At 41.2% G+C, this 26787-nt stretch overlaps 1 protein-coding gene across 1 annotated transcript in view; it reads left to right on the top strand.

Annotated features, from left to right (window-relative positions):
- Nucleotides 1-26787, top strand: part of DNAH6 (dynein axonemal heavy chain 6) — a 223692-nt gene that overhangs the window by 55305 nt on the left and 141600 nt on the right. The window contains exons 11-19 of the mRNA XM_036335492.1: nt 2531-2651; nt 5720-5871; nt 7478-7630; nt 9910-10161; nt 16026-16154; nt 18770-18883; nt 20424-20567; nt 24802-25014; nt 25693-25785. Of these exons, the coding sequence (XP_036191385.1) occupies nt 2531-2651; nt 5720-5871; nt 7478-7630; nt 9910-10161; nt 16026-16154; nt 18770-18883; nt 20424-20567; nt 24802-25014; nt 25693-25785 (1371 nt within the window). The remainder of the gene's footprint in view (nt 1-2530; nt 2652-5719; nt 5872-7477; nt 7631-9909; nt 10162-16025; nt 16155-18769; nt 18884-20423; nt 20568-24801; nt 25015-25692; nt 25786-26787) is intronic.

Below are 26787 nucleotides of genomic sequence, written 5' to 3'. Positions count from 1 at the left end.
CTGGCCCAGGCCCTGGTCCGGGCTCGTGCAGAAGGCAACCAATCAGTGTGTCTCTCTCACATGGATGTTTCTTTCACATGTCTTTCCCTCTCCCTACCACTTTCCCTAAAAATCAATGGAAAAATATCTTCAGGTGAGAATTAACAAAGTAAGTAAGTAAATAAGTAAATAGTCCTGGTGGATCAGAACACTGACAACAGGAAAAGGAATTAAAAGTTCAAGATATTTGAGACAACATTACTTCTGGGGTAGAAAATGAGATTAATAAAGAACAAGAAAGGAACGAAAGGAAACATTTTTATCATACAGGAGATGCAATCCTATATAATAAAGAGCTAATATGCTAATTAGACCAAACAACCTTCTGGACAACCTTCCAGATGAAGCCAGGGCTGTGAGGGCTAAACCCCTTGCATGCATTTTGTGCATCGGGCCTCTAGTAAAACATAAATGGAACATAAGTAGAGACACATGAGCCATCATAGGAATAGGCAGGTACCTCCAATACATACTAAAATGTGTAGGGGAAAGTATGATGAGAAAGAGGATATTCTCTCAAAGTACCTCTGCATAAGATATTTATTGACTTTAAGAGGGAAAATAGTAAGGTTGCAGTGAGAAAGACTGACAGACACCACCTTAACCAACACGTTAACGTCACCAGTAGCGCAACAAATTGACATTACGTCTCTTTTGACATGATGCACTGATAACTCCTGTTTGCTTGTGTGGCATTACTGCCAAAATGTGCAGCTGAATCTTAGCACTAGGCAGTATAAGCACACATACAAATGAGATATATTTTTCAAAAATGAAAGACAAATAAAGATTGAGGAATTGTTCCAGATTAAAGGAAACCAAAAGATATAACAAGATGATAAACATGATCCTGGATAGGATAGTGAACCAGAAAAAAAAATTTGTTTTCTATGAAAGATATTTTTGGAAAAAATAGCAAAATTTGTATAAGGTCTATAATTAGATAATAGAATTCATGTTAATGTTAATTTCCTGATTTAGATTATTGTACTATGCTCATGTAAAAAGACATCCTTGTGTTTTGTAAATACATCTGAAATATTTAAGGGTAAAGTCTCTCATGTCATCACCTTTCTCCCAAATGGTTCATAGTAAAATGATATACATAGAGAGAGAATGATAAAGCAAATATAATAAGGAATTTTAGTGAATTTTGGTGACAGATATATGGAATTCTTTGTATTATTCCAGCAATGTGAATGTGAAATTATTTCAGAATACAGAGTTTCAAATCATATTTTGAACATGTTGCTATGACCTGTATGATCACAAATCAGAGATACTATTAAGTAAGCTAAAAGGAGACACAAGTTAGACAGTTTCTTCCTCTCAATTAAAAAAAAAAAACCCATATTTTTATTTATTTCAAAGAGAAGGGAAGAGTGGGAGAAAGAGATAGATAGAAACATCAATGATGAGAGGGAATCATTGATCAGCTGCCTTCTGCATGCCCCGCACTGGGGATTGAGCCTGCAACCCAGGCATGTACCCTGACCAGGAATTGAACTGTGACCTTCTGGTTCATAGGTCAATGCTCAACCACTTAGCCACACTGGTCAGGCCTTCCTCTCAATTTTTAATGTAAAGAAATAAACAGTCGAAAGAGTGTAGGAGAATAGATAAGAGCCTTTTAAAAGGAAATAAATGGACAAATAGCTAAATGTAACCATATAGGGTGCGTGCTCTTTTGTCATTAAACTTTCTAGTACTAGCCATTCTCCATAAAGCATGACTAGCCTGGGTATGTTGGGAATGAGCAATTCCATTGATCGCCTCTAGTTTTCCCTGGGACAAACCGTAGTCATTTGCAAAATAATCTTGATAGGAAAAACAAGGGAAAGCTATGGTGTGCAGCCAGGGAGTCATGGACCAAGGCTAACTGCCTTTCACAGGCATTGAACTATGATCATATATATTGACACAGGTAATAAGGGACTGAAATGATGGGAAATTATTGTTTTGATTTGAAGAAATTTTGTGGGGATGAGGTGGTTGTAGCCAAGTTTAAGTGAAGGAAAGGGTTTTATTAGGGGAAATTATGAAAGTCATTTTGGAATAAGCCTGGTCACTACAGAGGACTTCACAGTAAGATTAAGCCATTCATTCTATAGATATGCTGAACACTTTTGCCTTTGCTCAAAAACACTTCAACTGAGACATAACATTTGCACTTTGGAAACAGACATTCTCTTGCCATATGATTATTAGTGATGTGTAAGTTCACTGTGAAGCTACAGAATTACCAGTTTTCTTTTTTTTCAATCATAAGAAACAGATTCAAAGATTTTAAAAAATGTTAACTTCGTAAGAGACTCGTTAGCTGCTGCTCCTGGACCTGTAGGATGGCATCTTCCCTCACTTACGTATCCCCAGGTCAAAGCATATTGTTGGACCCAGAGCAGGCATTTGTATTTGTTTGTTTATTTACATTGAATTGAATTCTGCTCAGGAAAAATAAAATTGTATTTCTCTGTTTATTTATAACATTTAGGAAACCATAAAGGCAGCATTTGAATCTGCCCAACTATATGCAGCTACATTTGAAAAGTTCCAGTTATTCTTCAGGGAAAATGAAAGTCTGGACTTAGAAGCTCTTAAACTTCAGGAACCTGGTAACTTTTCTAATTTTTCCTTACTAATTATTTTTGATAGGGATCTTGAGGTTTATCGTCTTCTAGGTTTGTTTGGTGGTGAGTGGTGGTTTCCTGGCATTTCAGCACATGGAACAGGCTGAACCCAAGCAACCAATTCCAATCACTTTGAGCTTCTACTCACAGCCTTGAGCCTAAGGCCTCCCAGTCTGCTGCTACCACATCCTCACATTGGACAACTTTAATCCTTCAAGTTCCCATCAGGATGAGATCACCAGACTCCCAGGTTTCCCTTCATCTAGTTTTGCCTCAGTTCATGCATCCTGTCCCAGTCCTGGAACCAGAGTCTCACAGGCACTGTCTGTTGGCTGGGACTTTGGAGTTCCTTGGCCTGGGCTCCTGAGTGCTGTGTTTCTCCTGCTTTTGGAAACTCTGGCAATTCCTAAACCTCTAAACCCAGTTGTTTGCTAGAGATTAATAGAAGGTAACTTTGCCCCTTAGATAGCAGGCCTTGCCTGTTATCATATTCCCTCAAAATACTGTAACATTGCCTTGCACATATTATAGGTAATTAATAAATGTCTGTTTGAATGAACTTTGAGTCAGAGTGTCCCTTGAACAGCCCCAGAAGATGATCCGGGGACAGGTTCTGGCTTCCTCACATTGTCAGCCATATCTTAACACTACGTTTCTGTAAGTCAGTGTTTACTCATAACTTCTGTACTTGCTGAACACTAATAACTTGCTAGATACTGTGCTAAGTAATTTTTCAGGTATCTCACCTAATCCTTATAGTTCTATGAGGTGAGTATTGGTATTCTCATTTTACAAATAAAGAAATGGAGACATCTATACTAATAAAAGGGTAATATGCTAATTAGAGCAGATGTCTTCTGGACGTCCTTCCAGATGTCCTTCCAGACAAAGCTGCAGTGGTTGCGAGGGCCAAAGGCAGGCAGCCATGGCAGTGACAGGTGGCGGCTGCGAGGCCCCGGGCTCAGGCAGCAGTGGGCTCAGGCCTCACAGCTACAGCGGCCAGCAGTGGCAGCAGCAGCGGAGTGATGGGGTGGTGCCTTCCCCTGATTAGCCAGTTGCCTCCCACAGAAGGAGGCCAGACTGTGGCTTAGGCCCGCTCCCTGGGGAGCGGGCCTAAGCTGTCAGTAGGACATCCCCTAAGGGCTCCCAGACTGTGAGAGGGGGAAGGCTGGGCTGAGGGACACTGCCTCCCCCCAGTGCATGAATTTTCGTGCACCAGGCCTCTAGTATTCTAGGAAACTGCAAAATTGCACAGCTAGTAAATGGTATAGAAACACTTTTCTCTGACTTGAAAGCTTGCCTGCTTAACCACTGTACATACTACCTGTCAATCTCAAAAAGAGATAGAAAATAAATCTTATTTCTCTTCTATCAGCTTTGCTCTCCTGTTTCTCTTTGGCTGTGTGACTATGGTAAAAGAGAAACATGGTTATTAGATCAATAACCTTATTGATCTAAATTTCTTTATGTATAAAATGAGAGTATTGGACCAAACTGGTGTTTCCCAAACTGGTATTTCTTAGAACACTATTAGAAAGGATATTTACATGATACCAGGTAAAAAGACTCTGTGTTCGCCCTGGCCAGTTGGCTCGGTTGGTTGGAGCATCGTCCTGTACACCAAAAGGTTGCAGGTTCTATTCCTAGTCAGGGCACATACCTAGGTTACAGGTTCACTCTCCCATCAAGGGTGCTAGAGGAAGGAAGCCGATCAATGTTTCTCTCTTACATCAATGTTTCTCTCTCTCCTCTCTCCCTCCCTTTCACTCTCTCTTAAATCAATAAACATATGGTAGGTAATTGTCCTTTTTTCTATTGTGAGGAAGCTGAATCTCAGGAAGATTAAGTGACATGTGGGTTTAAAGACTAACCCTAGGTCTTCAAACACTCTGTCTGGTGTGCTCTTTATACATGTCAAACTCCCCCTGTATTCAGGAGAGGAGAGGACATGGATGAAGGCAGGAGTCAACACTCTTGATCTCCAGGATGCACTCAGGAGCTCAATCTGACCCACGTGGAGGAAGTAATTGGAAATAAGCTAAACTTGAGAGGGTACAGGATTTTGAAAGGCAAGCAGAGTAGTTTAGTACCGTATGACTGTTAGGAAGGGTTGTGTTTGACCAGTAGCCTGATAAAAGTATATTCAAGGATAACCAGGCTTCCACTGGTTTCAGGTGGACGGGGGAAGGGAGGAAATGGAGGCAGGAAGATCATCAAAACCCAACTGCAGCACATGGCAGGTTCAAGCTGGCAAAGGCCCTGAGCATGATGTGCGAGCAGGTTGGTAGAGGTGGTGGAAAGAGGAACAGGGAAAACTTGAGCTATGCTTGATCTCTTGTGTCTAAAGCATTTATTGTTAATATCCTCAAGATGCTTTCCTTTGTGGAGAACCCTTAGACCGAGCCCAATTTCAAATCAACCTGACTCTAGACTCTAGTCCATTCCAGACAAGATCCTCTACTGCAATTATGCTATTTTCACCTGCCATCTCCTAATAGGAGCTGGGAACATATTTACATATTTAATTGTTACTTTAAAACATTTAATTATTACTTATTAGTTTTTTATTACAAGAATCTATATATTTAAAAGCCTAAGCGACCATTAGGACTGGACAACCAGATGACTGGCCAGTAGCTATGACGCACACTGACCACCAGGGGGCAGATGCTCAATGCAGGAGCTGCCCCCTGGTGGTCAGTGCAGTCCCACAGCCAACCTCCCATGGCCAGCCAACCTCCCACAGCCCCTCCCCCAGGCCAGTCGGGCCCCCATGGCCCTGATCGGGACTGAGCCACATGGCCTCGAGGCCTCGATTGGCCCTGATCACTGGTGGGGCCATGGAACCCCACCTGTGCACGAATTCATGCACCAGGCCTCTAGTAAAATATAAAGAACTATGAGTTAACATGTTAAAGTTACACAAAGAAGCTTACATAGGAATAACATAAATACATATGTATATTTATTAATGCAATGATTTTTAATATATTTCACAACAACCCTTCAAAATCTAATCTAATGTGTTGCTTTATGTGAATTATTTTATGTAGATGTTAAGTTCTTCAGTGAACAACTGGAAAAGTATCACAGGCAGCACAAGGATGCTTTAGCCCTAAGACCGACCAGAAATGTCGGCTTGCTGCTCATTGACACTAAGCTGCTGAAGGAAAAACTGATTCCATCACCTTTGCGATGCTTGGAGGTAACTATGAACTAGGAAAAAATTTTAATTATGGCCTCTACAATTATTTTATGACTTTTCTACTGCAAATAAACTGTATTTTCTAGTATTGCCAGGATTTAAAATGAACATAAACCTACTGGGCATTCTTAATTTCTAGGAAAAGTTCCACATTCTGCTTCCTGTTCCAAGCACAGTCCGCTTTCAGATGAAGAAAGAGAGGGGCTGCAAGCCTCAGACTAGCCTCTTACTCTTACTCCTTTTTCCTTTGTTGGAGAATTTCAAGGCTTCTTGGTGTCACGTTCTGTGGGAATGCTTCCTCATTCTAGGATGCTGAGATCACACTCGGGAGATCATGTCCTGATCTGACACTGCCCCTAAAGACCTGGTTAGATTTTGGTACTTGGCAAGCAGCAGCTCACAGGGTCGGTCCAGCCCCCCACCTGGTTTGTACAGTTTATGAGAACACAGCTGTGACTGTTGGCTTAGGTGTAGTGTAGTCTGTGGGTGCTTTCTCACGACAAGGGCAAAGCCGAGTAGTTGTGACAGAGACTGTATGTCCTGCAAATCTGAAACATTTACTCTCTGGCCCTTACAGAAGACTTCTGAGCCCTTTATAAAAGACAGCTCAGAAGTGCTGGTACCTGTTCTGTTGTAATTAGCTGTGCGACCTTGGGCTTTCTCCTGGAGCTTTGCTTCTTCATCTGTTGGAAAAGACAAAATGTACAATTGGAGCAAATTCAACTCAATTTCAGCAGTTTGAACACTACTATATACCAAGCCAAAGAAAACTGCTCTCAAACCGGCTTCAGCAATCAGAAAACTCATAGGCTGTGCAGCTTTTAAAAAAGAAGTAAAGGGGGAGTGGGGGGCGAATGGGCATCAGGGAGGTTTGGTGTAGTGACTCCGTGGTGTTACCAAGACTCTGTTTCTTTTCATTGTCTTTACTGAGCCCCCTGATGTGCCAGCTTCGTCATAAGGCTCACGTTCCCTCGCATTTGTGACTTGGCGGTGAAATGCTCCCCAAGCTCATTATTGCCTTGTTTCTGTACCCAGACAGAAAGGAAGATTGGGATGCTGAGCATGCGTTTCTCTCAGCCTTAAACAGTAGGTCTGGACCTCTGAATTAACTAATTGAATTAACTAAGACCAGAGGTCTACCCTCACCCAATCACACTGGCCAACGGAAGCCAGCCTCCTGTGTGCCCAGTGATCAGCCGGCCTCCACCTTTGTTTCTGAAGGAGAAATTGATCAATTTCCCCCCAAACCACATGGCTACCACCCGGCATGAAAGGAGCAGAAGTGATCTTGGGGAGGACACAACAATGTCACTACACAGGGCAAAGTAACAGAAAGGGTGTTTACAAGAGCTCCGAGAGTTTAAACAAACTTTTAAATAAGTTGTGTAATGTAGTTTGTTCTGGAAATGATCTTCACAACCTGCCCTTTCTGTTGGTTCATTTACCTGGCAGGGATTTAATGTGAAAAAAAAAGTCCCTTTATATACACTGCTGCTTCCAATACTTGCTCTTTCAACAGATGGTCAGTTAGGGTTGACCTACAATGTACAGTAAAATGAAAATATAATCAAACAGTTATGATTGACATTTTCTTTTTCTTTCCTAGGTGCTAAATTTTATGCTGCCTTGTCAAAGCAAGCAAAAAGTGGATGCCATTATCTCTGAGGCACAAGATGCAGAGTACAAACTTGAATTTGTTCCATCGACCACCATAGAATATGTTAACAGCTTAGTATTTCTTGATGAAATTCAAGAAAGGGTGAGTTGATTCATACAACTCATTATTGCAGATCTTGTGATAGGTAATGACAGATAAGAGAAACTGAGGGGCCCCAACTGGTTTGGCTCAGTGGATAGAGCATCGGCCCGTGGACTAAGGGGTCCCGGGTTTGATTCCTGCCAAGGGTACATGTCCGGGTTGCAGGCTCGACCCCCAGTGGGGGGCATGCAGGAGGCAGCCAATCAGTGATTCTCTCTCATCATTGTTTCTCTCTCTCTCTCTCTCTCTCTCTCTCTCTCTCTCTCTCTCTCTTCCTCTCTGAAATCATTAAAAACAAAAAGAAACGGAGGGATTGAAGCTCAAGGAACAGCTGTGGAAATATCAGAAACACTTTCAGACAAAGTAAGCAGATGCCCTACACACAATGACAGCTAACACTGCTCAGACGCCTACTACTGGTCAGCCATTGCACTGCATTTTTTACAGACATTACATTTTAAATTCTCACAAAAACATAGGAAGTATAGATCAGTTTTATTCTGCAGATCTGGAAATAAGGACTAAAATAGGTTATGTTGAAGGTTTGATCTCTACCCCCAGTCAGAGAGTATGCGGAGGCAACCAATCAATATGTCTCTCTCACATCAATGTTTCTCTCACTCTCTCTCTTTTTCTCTCTTCCTCTCTTCCTCTCTCTCTCTCTCCCTCCATCCCTTCCACTCTCTCTAAAAATCAATGGAAAAAATATCCTTGGGTGAGGATTAACAACAACAACAAAAAAGGACAGGAACTAGGAACTGGTACAGCCTAGGACAGTGGTCGGCAAACTGCGGCTCGCGAGCCACATACCACGTGCAGGCACACACGTACAGTGCGATTGAAACTTCGTGGCCCATGCGCAGAAGTCGGTATTTTATGGAAGAGCCACACTCAAGGGGCCAAAGAGCCGCATGTGGCTCGCGAGCCGCAGTTTGACGACCACTGGCCTAGGGAAATTAGAAGGCCTCTCTCTTTTCATCTTTCATCGCTGCTCCTCCCTAGAACTCTAGAGTGGTATTTCTCAAAGGGTGGTCCCCAAACCAGCAGCAGCAGTAGCAATGGGAACTGTTAGAAGTGCATATTCCTCAGCCCCACCTTAGGCCTCTGAATCAGAAACTTGGAGGGGGGGCGCTCAACAATCTGTATTTTAACAAGCTTTCCAAGGTTGAGAACCATTTCTCCGAAAGCCTCTCTCTGCAATCTTCTCCACGTGGAAACAAATGGCCTCTGCCCACAGCTACAGTCTAACTCTTTCCACATTCAAGAGAGGTCAGACTTATGTCAGATTGCTAGCTCCCAATTTGATGCTGCTTGTGACCAAGGAGGTTGAGTCAAGTTTCAGCGGTTCTCAACCTGTGGGTCGCCAACTGCGGGTCGCAACCCCTTTGGGGGTCGAACACCCCTTTCACAGGGGTCGCCGAAGACCATCAGAAAACACATATGTAATTACATATTGTTTTTTGTGATTAATCACTATGCTTTAATTATGTTCAGTTTGTAACAATGAAAATACATCCTGCATATCGGATATTTACATGATGATTCATAACAGTAGCAAAACTACAGTTATGAAGTAGCAACGAAAATAATTTTATGGTTGGGGGTCACCACAACATGAGGAACTGTATTAAAGGGTCGTGGCATTAGGAAGGTTGAGAACCACTGAGTTAGATGAACATGGCTGCTTCGTCTATAACCCTATCACGGAGTTGGGAGAGGAGGGTTCTCTCAAAATTGGAGAGTCCCTTGCCAGAAAATTAGGAAAGACGCTGTCCACTGAAGGTAGGACATCAAGGTGAAGATGTTTAGTCGTCAGTTAGAGGTAGAAGCAGTCTTTACTAAAGGATAGTGGGATGCTCATCATAGATTAGAGGTCTGAATCTATGCAGGCAGGTACATGGCCTGTCCACAGCTCATGGCTGGGCTGGGACAGTCACAGCTCAGCACATATGCCAGGGGCTCTGATATTACAGCTGAGCATCCTCACAGCACGCATTGTCCCTGAAAACCTTAAATATTGGCACAAAAGAGAAAGGAGAAAAGTAAACATAAGAATAAGGCTAACTGTGCTCAGCTCTGAACAGCTTACCCCCTGGGCCTGATTACCTGTATTGTAACAATGACAGCAGTGGTCACCCGACAGGCTTCAGCCAGTTTCCCACGCTCTTCATGAGCTGGCTCTCCTCAGCCAGTGCTCAGAGGCTGTCTGGTGTTAGACAAGGCCTACAGGGTGTAACAGGACTCGGATTATTTAACAAGCAACCCATGTTTCCTTTCAGATTGAAACCCTTGAAGATGAAGGCAATGTGGTGATTCAAATGTACAAGCTCATTGAACAGTATCAGGTTCCCACACCGCCTGAAGACTTTGCTGTCTTTGCAACCATGAAGCCGTCCATTGTTGCTGTTCGGAATGCCATTGATAAAGCCGTAGGTGATAGAGACACAAGCATTAAGCAATTTTGTCTGCATTTGGGTAAAGATCTTGAAGATCTAACCAATGAAGTGAACGACGTCAAGCTGCAAGCACAGGTAAGTTAAGGAAGCTTTTAAAAAAAAATGTGTAAAGTTTGACTACTGTATTTTAATCGAACCATTTCGATAGCCTATTTTATTTTAATCTGATTTTACTTCTGTTTTATATGACTTTATTCTGACCAATTAACATGGTCTTTGAACTTCTATTTCTGAACTCTCTTCAAGTACTGAATACACTTCAGACCATTGCAAGCAGAGTATATACATAATACTTAAATTTTATTTATACTGGCTTGTACTTACTATTCTAAAATGCGTGTTTTTACAATTTGTTAGCATATTTATAGCTACTTCACAATGAGTTTTCTTAGCCACATATTTGAAAATTTCTATTTAGGAAGAGGCAGAATATAAAGCAATAATGATAATGAAGACTGTTTGGTTAACCTGCACTAATTTTACTATACAAAAGATACAAGGGGGATTTTTTAATAATTTAAAATAGACATCTGGGTGATTCTTTTTTTTTTTTTTTTTTGTGTTTTAAATTTTTTGTCGTTGATTTTCTTAACATATCTTTTATTGATTTCAGAGAGGAAGGGAGGGCTATAGAGAGATAGAAACATCAATGATGAGACAGAATTATTGATTGACTGCCTAATGCACACCCCACACTGGGATGGAGCCCACAACCCGGGCTCCAACCATGCTGGTTTTTATTTTTTTTTATTTATTTTTTTTATTTTTTTTTTATTTTAATATATTTTTTATTGATTAAGATATTACATATGTGTCCTTGTCCCCACGTTACCCTCTACCCCCCACCCCCCCCACCCCCGCTCATGTCCTCACCCCCCCGTTGTCCATGTCCATTGGTTAGGCCTATATGCTTGCATATAAGTCCTTTGGTTGATCTTTCCCCCTACCCCCACCCTCCCCTACCTTCCCTCCAAGTCCCGACAGTCCAATCAATGCCTCTCCGTCTCTGGATCAGTCCTTGTTCATCAGCTTATGTTGTTCATTATATTCCACAAATGAGTGAGATCCTGTGGTATTTATCCGCTCTCAAGTTCCATCCATGCTGTGGCAAATGGTAAGAGTTCCTTTTTCTTCTTCCTCTTCTTAAAGAATACCTTTCAGCATTTCATATAATGCTGGTTTGGTGGTGATGAACTCCTTTAGCTTTTTCTTATCCGTGAAGCTCTTTATCTGACCTTCTATTCTGAATGATAGCTTTGCTGGATAAAGTAATCTTGGTTGCAGGTTCTTGCTATTCATCACTTTGAATATTTCTTGCCAGTCTCTTCTGGCCTGCATGGTTTCTGTTGAGAAATCAGCTGACAGTCGTATGGGTACTCCCTTGTAGGTAACTGACTGTCTTTCTCTTGCTGCTTTTAAGATTCTCTCTTTATCTTTTGCTCTTGGCATTTTAATTATGATGTGTCTTGGTGTGGTCCTCCTTGGATTCCTTTTGTTTGGGGTTCTCTGCGCTTCCTGGACTTGTAAGTCCATTTCTTTCACCAGGTAGGGGAAGTTTTCTGTCATTATTTCTTCAAAAAGGTTTTCAATATCTTGCCCTCTCTCTCCTTCTGGCACCCCTATAATTCTGATGTTGGTACGCTTGAAGTTGTCCCAGAGGTTCCTTACACTATCTTCATATTTTTGGAATCTCTTTTCTTTTTTCTTTTTCGGTTGGGTATTTTTTGTTTCTTTGTATTTCAAATCTTTGACTTGATTCTTGGGATCCTCTTTTCTGCTGCTGGATCTCTGTAAATTATTCTTTATTTCAGTCAGTGTATGCTTAATTTCTAGTTGGTCCTTTTTCATGTCCTCCATGGTCTCCCTATTCTTATTGAGGGATTCATTAAATTTATCGGTGGTTTCCATAAAATTCTTGAAAAACCTTATAACCGTGGCCTTAAACTCTATATCCAATCGTTTGCTTTCCTCCATTTCTGCCATTTGTGACCTGTTTCTTTGTCTCCGCATTTTGGCAGCTTCCCTGTGTTGATAGAGTGGCCCTGTGCGCCAGGTGTCCTGTAGGGCCCAGTAGCTCAGCCTCCCCAGTTACCTGGGGTGGACACTCTTGGTGCACTCTTGGTGCCTTGGTTGTTGTAGAATCACTGGGAGGAATTGACCTCCAGGCCAATTGGCTGTGAGAATCAGCTGTGTCTAAAGTGGGAGAACTTCTGTGCTGAAGACACCCTTCTGGGGCAAGACTTGCTTCAGTGGGGCTTTGGTGCTCACTGAGTCTGCTCCCTGAGTGCGTCCCTTATGGATCTGAGGAGTTGCAGTCTGGATGGACCCCCTCTGACCACTGGGTACAGTGGCTCCTGGATCTAAGGAGGTGCTAATTCAGCCTCTGCCTGAGGCCACACAGCAGGAGCCACGAAGAGGCTCAGCTGTGAAGCAATGCAAGCCGCTGCGGGGCCTTGGGCCTTCTCTTGGAAGTTCCAGGTCTGCCTGGTTCGGCTGCAGTTAGGTACATTCACATGCAAAAGCCTCTGCCGCAGCCTGGGTGGGGCGGGGTCTCAGGGAGTCAGAGGGCGGAGAAAGCGGCCATGGCCGATTCTCCGCCCGGAGTCGCGCGTCTCAGTGTTCCGGTAACGGCTGCAAGCACCTCTGAGGGAAAGCCGCCCTCAAGTTCGCTCGCTGCCGGACAGACCAGCTTCTCCCCGTATGAGACCTGGGTCCCCAGAGACTTCCCGGAACCGGAGTTCAGAGCCGTCGGGAGTTTGTGATTCAAAAAGACAGCTGCGTCCTCAGGCGCCACCCCCTTTCCTCGCGCGGGCGCGCCGCCGTACCTCTGCACTTCACCTCCGCAGTGCCTCTGGCTCTCAGCGTGCTTTTCTTTCCTTCTAGTTGTGGAATTTACACTCAGCCAGCCTTCCTGTTGTTCTGGATGATGTTTGCTCAGTCCTTTGCGGTAATTTTCAATTGTTGTGTGAGGCAATAATTTCCCGGTGTTTACCTATGCCGCCATCTTAGTTGCTCCATCTGGGTGATTCTTAACTGACGCATATATGAACATCTGATTTTGTAATGATCCATTTTAACATTGACTAAAACTTAACACAGAAGTATAGAACCATATAAAGTTATAATCAAATCAGGATAATTGGGAAAAAGTCAATGTCCATCAGCAAAGGATTAGTAAAATGTGTTAGGGTGCATGTACCCAAAGGAATACAAAACAGACATTAAAGATTACAATATACATTTAAACGCATTAATGTGGGAATGTAAAAGTAGCTAACATGTATTGTGTACTTGTTATGTGTCAGGTACTAAAGTACTTTTGTATTTTCACACAGAGAAAACTGTACATAACTGTAATATATCTTTACAGCTTAGTGAATTAGCAGAAAGAGAACACATCATGTAGCCACTACTCATGTCAAGAACTATAACATTACTGGTTCCTTTAGTGTCCCCTTTTATCACTAACCCTTTCCTCCTCTCCACATGCACCCACTACCCTGAATTCTAAACTATAAAGTAGTCTTGCCCGTTTACGAACTTCAGTTACATAGGATCATACAGTAGTATGCCCTTTGATTTTCATTCCTGAGATCCATCCATGTTGCTGTGTGTGAATGTAGGTTATTATCCATGTTCATTATTATATAGTGTTTCATTGTATATCACAACTCAATTATCCAAAGTTGATGAACATTGGGATTGTTCGTTTGGGGCAATGATGAATAATGCTTCCAGGATCATTTGCATGTTTTCACTCATTTAATCCTCAGAACACTGATAAAGTTTTATTAGTCACAGTTTTATAGAGAAGGAGGCCAAAACACAAAGAGGTTAAGTAATAATAAATGGAGGAACCAGATTTCAAGCTTAGTCAATCTGCTTCCAATGATTAATAGCCTGGTTAGGTGCTGCACTATATACTGCTTTCCATACAGAGCAGGCAATACAAAGTACGAGTGATTATCCTTTGTTTACAAACACAGTACCTATGTGTATAGATGGGTTGCTAGAGAGAGCAGAAGCGCCAGCAAGTGCTTCATGTGTAGTCGCCCATTTTTAGAAGCATGATGCACACACACACAAAAGTGATAGCGGAGGTTCCCTCCAGCAAGTGCTCCTCCTACAGAGGGTTTGGAATTAACTCATTCTCACTCCAGCCAAGAACTGCAACTTCACCATTTCCATAAATGGTACCACCTTACTGTCAGCGACTGGCACTCCTGTTGATAAAGGGAATTGGAGGAAAACACCTAAATGTGGCCATTGATGATCACACAATTTATTTCCGTTTGAAATGTCTCTTTTGTTTTTATTTGGTCCCTTTTGGCATAGATTTTAACTCAAAATTGGAACTCCCTGTCAAGCAGGTCTTCACCCTTGCTCCCCTCCCCTCCCCCCTGCAGCTCCATCAGGGGAAATCTGCATTTCCTCCCCCTGGATGGAGGGGAGGGGTGTCTGGTCCACGTGCTGCCCTCTGGAACACAGGGCTTCCAGTGCAGGTTGGCTGGGGTTGGGGATCCCGGGCAGCTGCCAGCTCAGGGTCCTTCCTGGTTCTTTCGGTGCCATGCTAGCCCCTTCTGCTGCATTCCGCCATTTCTGCCATTGCCTGCAGTCTCAATCTGTGACTTCCTAATCCTGACCTCAGAGTTCCTCTGTCCAGCAGTGCTTTCAGCAATGCCCCTGCCAGCATCAAGGCCATGAGGAGTCCACGATCCCCTGCATGCCACTCCCAGCCAGGAGGCGCCAGAGCGCCAACCCAAGCTCCTTCCTCCTTGGACATCTCCCTTCGCTTTTTCTAACCAAGAACATGCTGCCATTTTGAGTGCAGAGACATGCTGTATCGGGGATGGGATCATTGGCCTCCCCACACCACGGCTATGACAGCTGTGATTCCTCAGTTGCCTCAGAGTCTCCCAAACCTGGTTAGGTGTTTCTACTTTGTTCCTAAATTTTTCCATTCCTGTTCACGGGATGGGGCTTCCACCCACCAGGTCAGCCAGAAAACATGTCTGACCATTTATTCTTTATGTTCTCTCTTCCTCCCTCTCAGAATTCAAAGGCTTTCTATTTTTTTTTTATATATATATAAAAGAATTTTCCTTGTATTATAGTCTCTTCCTGCTTTTCTCTATTGCGCTCACCTCTCCTTACCTGAAGTCACATTTGTGGAAGAAGTGTAGGACATGAAAGCAGATAAAGGAAAATATATTAGGTATTATTTAAAACTAGTGGCCCAGTGCACGAAATTTGTGCATGGGGGGGGGGGTGTCCTTCAGCCCGGCCTACACCCTCTCCAATCTGGGACCCCTCAGGGGATGTCCCACTGCTGGTTTAGGCCCAATCCCACAGGCAGTGGGACATCCCTCTCGCAATCCAGGACCACTGGCTCCTAATCACTCATGTGCCTGCCTGCCTAATTGCCCCTAACCACTCTGCCTGCCAGCCTGCTTGCCCCCAACTGCCCCCACTGCCAGCCTGCTTGCCCCAACTGCCCCCCTTGCCAGCCTGCTTGACCCCAACTGTCCCCCCTGCTGGCCTGATCGCCCCCAACTGTACCCCCCTGCCAGCCTGCTTGCCCCCAACTGCCCTCCCTTCCTGGCCTGATCGCCCCTAACCGCCTCTGCCTCGGCCCCGCCACCATGGCTTTGTCCAGAAGGACTTCTGGAAGGTCTTCCGGTCTAATTAGCATATTACCCTTTTATTAGTATAGATCATTGTTATTCCCATGGATAAGATTTTTAATGCATTTCCATAGTTTTTATAATACATATGTGTTGCGTTACAATTCAGGTAAAGCCATCATTTTAACATATTTTATAAAAAGCAGAGTGAGAAGAGAATTTGAAAAATATGTTTTGAAAATGTTTGTTAATTTATTGCAATGGTCTACATCAAAAAGCAGGAACCGCTACTCAAAAGCTGCCTTAATTTTATAGGATCCCCAGATTTTGGATATTAATGCCGACCAAGAAAAAATAAAATCCCAACTGACTGAGCTGCAGTTAGTTCTGGATGATCTTCAGAAACGTGCATTTCAATATAAATCTTACCAGAAAAATTTCAAGGTAATGACAGCTCTACGTGTGTTCTTATTTTTTTGAATTTATTTTTATTATTGAGAGTATTACAGATGTCCCCTTTCCTCCCTTTGTCCCCCTCCACCTGGCTCTCCCTCCACCCAGGCCTTCACCTAAGTATCGTCTGTGTCCAGGTGTTAGAGCACCGGTTCTCAACCTGTGGGTCGACCCCTTTGACGGTCGAACGACCCTTTCACAGACCATCCTGCATAACAGATATTTACATTATGATTCATAACAGTAGCGACATTACAGTTATGAAATAGCAACGAAAATAATTTTATGGTTGGGTCACAACATGAGGAACTGTATTTAAAGGGCCAGAAGGTTGAGAACCACTGCAGAGACACCTCTCACGGACACCAGAGAGCTGTTACAGGACAGCCCCCTGAGCCAGTGGGAGAGGGCTGTCCCCAACCTCGATCCACGTATTCTCACATAAATGAATTTATACGAGGGACCTTCACTGCATTGTGAAAAGCCAACTAATTAAAGCAAGTAAAGCATGCATCTTTATTGAAAAAAGCAAAAGCAAAGCAAACAAACCTATACACTGGCTTATGAAGCAGACGGGCTCTCAGCTCGTCTGAAGAGCAGGTTGGGTGGGGGTCTGAGGGATTATATGCCCTCCTGTCTATAGGCTTCGGAATTCCTCTGCTGACTATTGTGGTGCAGATTAATTCTCAAGGTCCCTTTTTTTACATTGTTGTGGCGTTCCCAGAATTCATGAGAAGCACCTGGTAATTTTATCTTGCCAAGCCTTGAGATTGCTGGCTTCTCTGCTTAGGGGGTAAAACTGCCCTTTTTTCCCCCCTTCCCCTTCCTCCATCCCTTTCTGTATTCTCTCATTAGGGAGGTTTTTAAACCATTTGCTCTGGTGGTCTGGGGAAGATAATGGCTGGTTAGTTAATAGCTGGCAGCAAATTGCCCCATACCGTTTGGCTTTGTTTTAACTTTCCTGCCTCAGTTTCTCTATTCCTCCTGCCCTGGAATCCTGTAACACATGGACTATGCATATACGCATATAAGTTCTTTGGCTAGTCTCTTCCTGCCCTCCTTCCCCCTTCCCTTTGAGAGCTGTCAGTCTGCATGTGTTTTTAAAACATGTCCACAGAAATGACACTGATGCACAAGCACTTTCAACAGCGTTACTGTGAACATAGAGCAGGGGTGGGCAACCTTTTTGTGAATGCGTGCCAAAACCAGCAAAATCTCTGACTCAAAATTCTTCTGCGTGCCAACCCTAATTTTTTGAGAACATGTTATGCCTACTTGATATCTCTTAAGGTGTACGTATGTGAAGAACCTTGAAGAAATAATAAAATTCATTTGAGCGACAAAAACACAGTATACGATGATGAAAAATAATGTTTATTTTTTAATGTATACATGTACACTGATAGTCCGACAGAAAACTTTATGATTCCGTTTGATATTATCAGTGGGACTTTTGCTGCTGCATCACTGATGACAGAGATTTTACATCAGGTTTATATTTCGTGACCTTCAGAGATATGCACCAGCTACTACTTTCATCCGTCAGGCTACTCCTATTACGAGACTTAACAAAATTCATCACTGAGAACAAAGATTCACAAGCGTATGTGGATGAAACATGGAGAGTAATGCTGCTGCAAAGTTTTTTAAACAGGAAAAATTTTCTGGAATGGCATTCCAAGTCCTCAATAGTTCGTTTTCGACACTATTGAAATTGCTCTTCCCCTCTCTCGTCAATCCATGTCTATGGTCTTTAAGATAAACTTGTTATGTAAAATTATTTATTTATCTAAGATGCACCTACACTGAATTTATCTGAAAAATAAAAAAAAGTCGATATTAAGAAAAAAATTGTAAATGGAAGATTATAAGAGAGGGTTTCTCGTGCCAGCAAAAGTTGCTGGCATGCCATGTTTGGCACACGTGCCAGGGGTTGCCCACCTCTGACATAGATCCATGTATGCTGCTGCTGTTGGCTGAAGAATTCGAAGCCCTACCTTAGTCGGGGTGGGGGCTCACAATTTCAGTGCAAGTGACTTCCCTGGAGGTTCCCCACCCCTGAGCCAAGGCAGTCTTTAAAACACTTCAGGAAAACAGCTTCAGACGTCCCCTCAGCAGCGTTTCTCTCTATAGGATTCGTAGACAGCCAGTGGGGTTAAAAAGAGGCAAGAGACCAGTTGGTCCTCTTCATCTTAAATCACCCCATTCCCTCCACCAGCTACTGTGCAAACATCTTCTTCCTCTTCTATCAGCTAAGCCCTAAAGGGAGTCAGTCTCAATTCCTGAAGATTCATCTGTTTTCCAAAAAAGGCCAAGCATGTATAGGCATGTATGACCCAACTTGAGGAACAATGCCCATGGGACCCTTGTGATCCATGGATATTTTCATTCTAAGGAAATATAAAGAGTTATATTTTGTCACTCAAATGGAAATTGGAATTTACATGTGTGTGTTTTTCTTCGTTTGTTTCTCTCTCATTCTTTTCCCCAGTTAGGGTTCCCCACATATTCTGCTTAGTCACTATATCAAGAATTACTAATAGGAGGATAACAGGTATTTATATCTGAAAATTAAAGAGTGCATTTTGTTTATTACATATTTAAAGGTGGAAGTTTCTAAGTTTGAAGATTTGGAAGTAGTGAGTGCTGAAGTGAAGCTCAAACAGTTGCTCTGGGATTCTATGTCCGAATGGGATCAACTCCACCAAGACTGGTTACAGGTAAAAAAAAAAAAAAAAATGCTCTCAATTCTTAAATCATGTTTGTTTTAATGAAACTTAAAATCTTCACATCAATTATAATTGTTAAACAATTTTGGTGAAATATGCAAGGTTATCATGTTATGGGAATTATTGTAATTTTTCCAGTGAAAAGCACAAAGGTCTTTCTGTCACTGTACTTCATAGCATAATGCATGATGGGAAGGCAGCTTCTCAGGTCCCCCCGTGGAAGAAGGCTCACTGAAGAGAGCACCAGAGGACCTTGACTGCTTTGTGGGTTTTGAGCCAGTGCTGTCGTGATCCAGTGCACCCAACTGTTCTTGAGGATTGTAGGTTTTTACTGGGGATCTGTACACTTCAGGTTCCTGCTAGCTTAGGTTCTGTTTTTATTGTCCTTCAAAAAAAAAAGAAAAAGAAAAGGAAGCTATTTGTTCACTGTAATGGAGTGGAATCAGAGCGATGAAATTTGGGCTCTTCCTTGGAGAGCTCAAAAGTAAATTAGGTTAATTAGGGGGCCAAGTAAAATAGAATTTGGTTTCTAGGTTCTATCTTTATATTTAAATTTAACATGACCATCTATACTTCCAATTGTGAAATGGACGTGTTAGAAATGCCACCAACTTCACAAATACTCTTTTACACTTGCGCATTCATCCTGCCAGTGCTGATACCTATAACTAGAAGTCATAGGTCTGGGTTAAATAATTGTGACATAGGATATGTTCTGCAGATAAGGTTCTAGCTGCTGGGGATACCAGTGGAAAATAAAGAGGACAAAGTCCAAACCATCATAGGACTTACCTTTGGTGAGGAAAACAGAAAACAAGCAAACATCTGCTATAATAGCAGAGACTTTTAAGTCCTCTCCTATAACTCACTTGTCACTTACCTCAGAAGTAGAAGCTCCTGAGGAATAAAGAAGCTTAGAGAGTTTTCTGATCACCCCCAAAGATGAGGACAGTGGCTCCCAAAGTGGCAAGAATTCATAAAAAAATGCACAAAAAGACCCATTAGGGGTTAGAAAGAAAATGTTGAATCTGGGGGGAAAAAATGAAAGTTTTACAAATTTTCTGATGCCTCAGTCCCTATGACCATCTGACATTTCAATATATGTGTACACTTATATGTTTATATAACTGAAATATTTTTAAAGATGCATGAATATTTTAGGGCATCTTTAAATCCTTTATATTAAAGGGGCACATAATCAAACAGTAGGAGAATACTAGGTGAGAAATTTATAGTTAGCAAGAGTAAAAATTGCTGTATATCTTCTTACAAGGTTTGGTCCTCAGGAATAAATTACAGGACTTTTAATAATGTGTTGATATAGGAGACAAGGACATGAAAAGAATAATAAATATGCCCAATAGACTATTGGAAATCTCAATAAGTAAAGCCATTTCCAAAAAAGTGTAGAGTTGAGTTGGATTAACAATTTTGCTACTGGAAAATCTGAATAAAGTAAAAAATTCCGCTGTTTCAATCTAGCCCATTATCTTATATCTTAACTTCTTTTTTTTTCCTTTAATTTTCATAGTCCAAATTTGACAGCCTGGATCCGGAATCCCTAAACAGTCAAGTCTCTAAATATGCCAAATTTGTGACTCAACTGGAAAAAGGCTTGCCACCCAACAGTGTAGTGCCCCAGCTAAAATCTAAGGTGGAAAAAATGAAAGAAAAGGTAAGTTCGGTAGAAATTATTGCCAAAACTCCAATCAGTAATATTGCTCCATGCCGGTAATACTGACATCGGGAACTGCTCTGCACGCAGAGAGGAAAGAACAGACAAACTCCATTATTGAGGAGGAACAGTAGGCCGCCCTGTCTTCAACTGGCCGAATCATGCAGCTGAATCCCATGGCTTGAAGTGGCATTCAGAGTGAGAGTGTTTCCCCATCCACTCAACCTATAGACAGCAGGACAAGGCCAGGGCAGCCTTGTCCATTGACAGCTCTGCCCCAAACAGATATGCCCTTTTTCCAGATGTGCCATGATGTGAGGGAGGTTGGAAAACTCGGCAGTAGGTGGGCAGGGCTGGCTCTTTGAAACCTGTCACTGCTAAACCAGCACTTGAAATGGGAAGGAAAAGGGAAATTATTTTTTATTCTTTTAAGCAAAAAAAGAGATAAAGGACTGAAAGAAGGCATGAGTAGAAAGAGTAAGCAAAGCTTCGGGCACAATGCGAAGCCAATGTTCCCTCTTGAAAAGAGTGTTTTTGTAGTTTTTTCTCCTTTAACCTTGCACTATCTAGTCAAAACAGTTCTTAAAGGTTACTTATGTCAGTTTCTTTATTGCCTTTAGTGTGCTTTTAACATATAATTTTTAAAAAATTGACTTGTCACCGTCTGCATTCCATCTTTTGTTCCTTGGAAATCCTGGAACTTGCATACAGTAAACTTGCATACAGTAAAACTCATTTTTTATGGCATTTTATGGGAAAAGTCATGTAGCCAGCACAACAGTATTGTACAGAATACTCCCATCACCCCCCCCCCACCCCCACCGCCAAATTCCCTTATGTTTTCCCTTTGCAGTTGCTCCATCTTCAGTCCCAACCCCAGGCAACCACTGATCTGTTTTCTGACCCTATAGTCTTTTCTTTTGCAGAATAGGATATAAATTGAATGATACAATATGGAGGCTTTTGAGTCTGACCTCATTCACTTAGAAAAATGTATATAAGCTATGCACTCATATCCAGAATGCATAACATACTCTTATAACTCAAAAATTAAAAAAGGTAAAAAAAAAAAAAAATCCTTTAAAATGGGCAAAGGATTTAATAGACATTTCCCTAAAGAAGATACATAAAAATATGCTGAACATCATTAGTTATCAGGAAAAGACAAATCAAAGCCACAATAAGATACTACTTTGTACCCACAAGGATGACTGTGATCAGAAAGACAGATTATAGGCAAGGATCTGGAGGAGTTGGAAGCATCGTATTTCCTGGTGAAATTATAAAGCAGTACAGCCTCATTGGTTTGGCAGTTTCTCACACCAGCATAAACTTAATTTCCAAGTCACTCCACTCGGCATATACCTAAGAGAACTGAAAACATGTTCACACGAAAATGTGTATATGAGTGTTATAGCAACATTATTCATAGCTAGAGGCCCAGTGCACAGATTTGTGCACCAATGGGGTCCCACAGCCTGGCCTATGCCCTCTCGAAATCCAGGACCCCTCGGGGGATGTCAGAGAGCCAGTTTTGGCCAGATCCCTGCAGGCCTAATTAGAATTTTTTAAATCCCTCTATGTTGTTACATGAAGCAATAGTTCATTAATTTTTATTGCTGAGTAATATTCCATTGTGTACATTACTACAGTTGATTACCTAATGTTTTTGCTAATGTTATGTGTTCTGTCTTTACATATACAGCAAACACAATATATTGTCATTATTTTTGTTTTAGATAGCTAGCTTTTAATATAATAAAGAAGAGAAAAAAATTTACCTTTATTCCATTTCCAATGTTCTTTTTTTCTTTGTATGGATGTAAGGCTCTGACTCAGCATATTCATTCTGCCTGAAGAACTTTCTTTAATATTCCTTACTGAGTAGATATGCTAACAATGAATTCCCTAAATTTCTGTTTTAAGAAAGTCGTTAATTTTTTTGAGCGATGTTTTCACTGGGTATATAATTCTGAACTGACACGTTTTGTTTTGTTTTCATAAACTTAAAAGTATCCTTTCATTATCTTCTTGCTTGTATGGTTTCTAACAAGAAATCAGCTGCAGTTCTTTTTCTTGATTTTCTGTGGATAACATGTTTTTTTCTGTCTGGCCACCTTCAAGATTTTACCTTTTCCTTGTTTTTTGGCAGCTTGTAATGCAATATGCCTAGGTGTGTGTTGATGTCATTTTGTTGTTGTTGCAGTTTTTATGGTTTGTATTTATTCTGCTTGGTTTTCTTTAAAGTTTTTGGATCTCTGGTTTGGTATATGTCTTTAATTTTGAAAAAAATGCAATGTAACTGTTATTTCTTCAAATATCTCTTTTTCCCTGTTTTCTATCTCTTATTCTTCTGGAATTTTTATTACATGTGTTTTAGACTATCTAATATTGTGCCACAGCCTCTGCATATTAGGTTACAGGTTTTCGTCGGGGAGGAAGGAGACACTAATTTTTCTCTGTGTATTAGTTGGGGAATCTCTACTCATATATCTTCATGTTCACTGATTCCTTAGCTGTGTCAAGTTCATCAAAGGCTCTCCTTATCTCTCTTACTATCTTTTTTATATTTAACATCTGTTTAATTATAATTTCCATCTTCGTATTAACATTTCCCATCTCATGTTGCATGTTGTCTACCTTTCCTATTAAAACCATTAATATATTCATCACACTTACTTTTTAAATTTTATTTATTTATTTATCTTCACCCCAGGAAACTTTCCATTGACTTTTAGGTAGACAGGAAGGGAAGGAGGCGGGGGAGGGGGAGAGAGAGAGAGAGAGAGAGAGAGAGAGAGAGAGAGAGAGAGAGAGAGAGAAACATCGATCTGAAAGAGACACATGAATTGGTTCCCTCCCGCATGCACTCTGACCAAGGTCTGGGATGGAACCTGCAACCTAGGTAGGTGCCCTTGACCAGAAATCAAACCTTTTGACCCATCAGTGTGAGAGCTGACACTTTAACCACTGTGAAACAGTGGTCAGGGCATTAATCACACTTCTTTTATAATCCCTGTCTGTTAATGCTAACGTGGCATATCTGAGTCTGGTTCTGATTGTTTTTTTGTCTCTTGGATGCATGTTTGTCTTGTCTTTTAATATACTACTTAAATTTTGGTTACAAGCCAACATTTTTAGATTTGTGTAATATAGTAAGTAATGCCTTTCCTTCCACTTGGCGTTTTGTGTGGCACGTTACGTTACATCTAGGTGGGAACTGGGGTACATTTGAGGTTTGACGTTCCTATAGCTGCCTTCAGTATACCATAGCCTTTAAATTGTCCTAGTGATACCTTGTGTGTGGGGTTTGATCTGGTTTGCCAAAGATCATTGTTTCCATTTCCCCCTGACTTTGTGGCCTCACTTTGTATTGTGCCCAGAAAGAATCTGTCTCTTATAGTTTTCCACTCTGTACTCCACTGTTTTTTCCACTCAATACTTGTTAGCCTGGTAGAAGAAATGAAAGGGGCAGTCCCTCATTTCTGAGTAAGCTCTATCTTAACAAGGCATTGTGTCCCTTGTTCTCAGAGTTCTTACTTTCCTAAGTATTCCTGCCCCCCCTCTACCTGTAGTTAGGAGCCTAAAGTGTATTTCTGTCCCTCCCCTGTGGGTAGAGCTTTTTTCTTTTCCTGTTCCGTTTCTCCAAATGTTTATAAATACCTACAGTGAGTTATCACCAATATCTTAGGTGAGAGTTTTTGTTCCTCCCTTCTCTGACATGAAGGCTTTGGTACCAGAAGGAAGCTAGGGGAGTTTAATGGTTAGTTACAATAGTGGCTGCTGTTTCCTTCTTCTACCAGCACCATAAGGTAGGCTTTCTGAAGAGTCTCCCCAATCTTTTCTATGAACACCTCTATATGTGTAGCCGCTGGGTATTTCACCCTCTCATGCTACCCCACACTTAGTCTTTAACAATTTATTTTTAAAACTTAACTTTGTCTTCCTACTCACTTAAGTGGCATCCCAGGGCAAGTGTCCTAGATAAGCAAACTCTCAGGTTCTGTTTCTTGCTGTGGAGTAAACTGTGGGGACGACAGGTTTGAGTTAGTTCCTTGACCTGCGATTTAGGTTTCTGATGGGTTCGATACAAGTCATTAATTTGAAGTTTGTTCAGATTTTTCTTTGTTGTAAGCGTGTAAGTGATGTTCTTTCCAGATCTCTACATTCTCGGATTAAAAGCTGTGCTTCTAAGATAAAAAGCATGGTGCCTTTGAGCGTGTTTGTTTTCCAGCTGCCAGTTATCATTGACTTGAGGAACCCAACTTTGAAGGCTAGACATTGGGCAGCTATTGAACACACAGTGGATGCCACCCTACTGGACCTTGAAACTCCATTAACCTTGGAGAAGCTCTCCGAGTTGCATGTTTTTGACTTTGCCCAAGAAATCCAGGACATTTCAGGACAGGCTTCTGGAGAATCTTCCTTAGAAATCATTCTTAAAAAGGTAAATATGAAAAACATATATCTTTCAGATCAGGTAAGGAAAGGTTTTCATATCACCAACTTTTGGGTTATCTAGATAGATTTTTCAACAGTGCAGCTTTCACCCTCTCATTATCAATTGTCCTTCTATTGTTTCCTTATATTTATCATCATTATTATTGTTGTCACAATTATAAACATCTTCCTTCTACTAAGCTTATAGCCCAACATAAACAAAGTTTGAAATTTGCATGCTTACATAAAAAAACCACTTACCAAAGAATATCTTTTACATCAAAATACATTATCTTTCAAACTACTAGAAAAGACTATGTGAAATACTTCAAAAGATGTTGAAAAAAAGTTCTCTATTTAGTATACTTAACCTCTTTTCCCTAAAAATTCACGCATACTTACCAATCAAATGTGTAAAATGATTTTTTCCTTTTAATTAAAACACAAAGTGATAGGAAATACACATTAAAGTATCACAAGTTATTCATATGTATTAACATCGGTCATTAAAATTAAGCAAAGCAGGGTTATTTAGCTGAGAAAAGGATTTTTTAAGGATTTTAAAAGTTGTAAAGGAGGAGAATGGGATTATTATGTCCCTTTCACCTATTTCATTTCACATGCATTTATTAAGTACCTAAACATAAATGAACTTAGATATCCTAAGACTTGAATTCTTTCTAAGGTGGAGGATTCATGGAAAACAACTGAATTTGTCGTTCTCCCTCACCGAGACACCAAAGATGTATTTATCCTAGGTGGCACAGACGACATACAGGTGGGTAACTGAGTTGTTGAAAACTTATGGTGAATGTTCTGGCCAGAACTAGTTCTAAATCTTTTATGGGAGATTATGATAGAGAAATGGAATATGAGTTATTAAATAAGGAAATTTTAATTAGGAAGGAAAAGTATGGGATTTGATAGACATAGGTGAGAATAAAGGGCACTTCAAACCATTTAAATGAAGCAAAGAAACATGAAAGGGTATTTCAGGTTTATAGCATACCGAGAAGCTAAATTCATTTGAATTTTCTGAGAGTAGGAGTACATGGCCATGCTCTATATTCTGTGTGTTTGGAATATTCTTAGTGACTTAAAATCCAAAGACACATTTGTTTAGCAAAGAGATCTGGGTCTTACAGCTCAATTTAAAAAGCAAAACCCTGGTCTATTAGGTTGTACCCAGGCCAGAACTGGAGATGAAATGGCTTTGCCAGGTATCGGCTGGTAGAGCAAGTTCAGATGTTACTCTGGACAGTGGATGGGAGAGCAGACTCAAGATGAAAGTCGGTCAATATAAGGCCAAGTGATGCTAGGTGATGGGGCTTTTGCTCTCAAGAAGTTTATAATTTAAATAAAGCAACTGAAATCCTTTAGATTAACAGACTTTTTTTTTTTAAATGCAGATGTTCTGTGAGAGTTGCTAGAGGGTAAGGGGGAGAAGTGGGGTTGGAGGTAGAGGGAAAACTGTCTGTAATCACTCAGAGCATGATGTGAATTAATCTAAATTTCCTCTTTCTAAAGATAATTGAGGGAAAGTGGTGTTTCATTGGTTGGAAAAGACAGATAATTTTTCTGTCTTTTGCTAGTTTTGAGTACTTTGAGAAATAAAGGCCTGGATGATTAAATAGTGTTAAGAATGTGCCAAATACTTTAGAGTGAGAGAGAGAGAGAGAAGAGAGTTGAACCAAACCAAAACAAATGCCAATAATAATTACAGAAACAGCAAAGATTTGGCAATCAGACAACCCTTTATGGCATTTGAGAGGACATGATA

This window comes from Myotis myotis, unplaced genomic scaffold (assembly GCF_014108235.1).
Source record: "Myotis myotis isolate mMyoMyo1 unplaced genomic scaffold, mMyoMyo1.p scaffold_m19_p_14, whole genome shotgun sequence".
Lineage (NCBI taxonomy): Eukaryota > Metazoa > Chordata > Mammalia > Chiroptera > Vespertilionidae > Myotis > Myotis myotis.
Note: the sequence above shows the minus strand (reverse complement) of the source record. Positions and strands in the feature narration are given on the sequence as shown.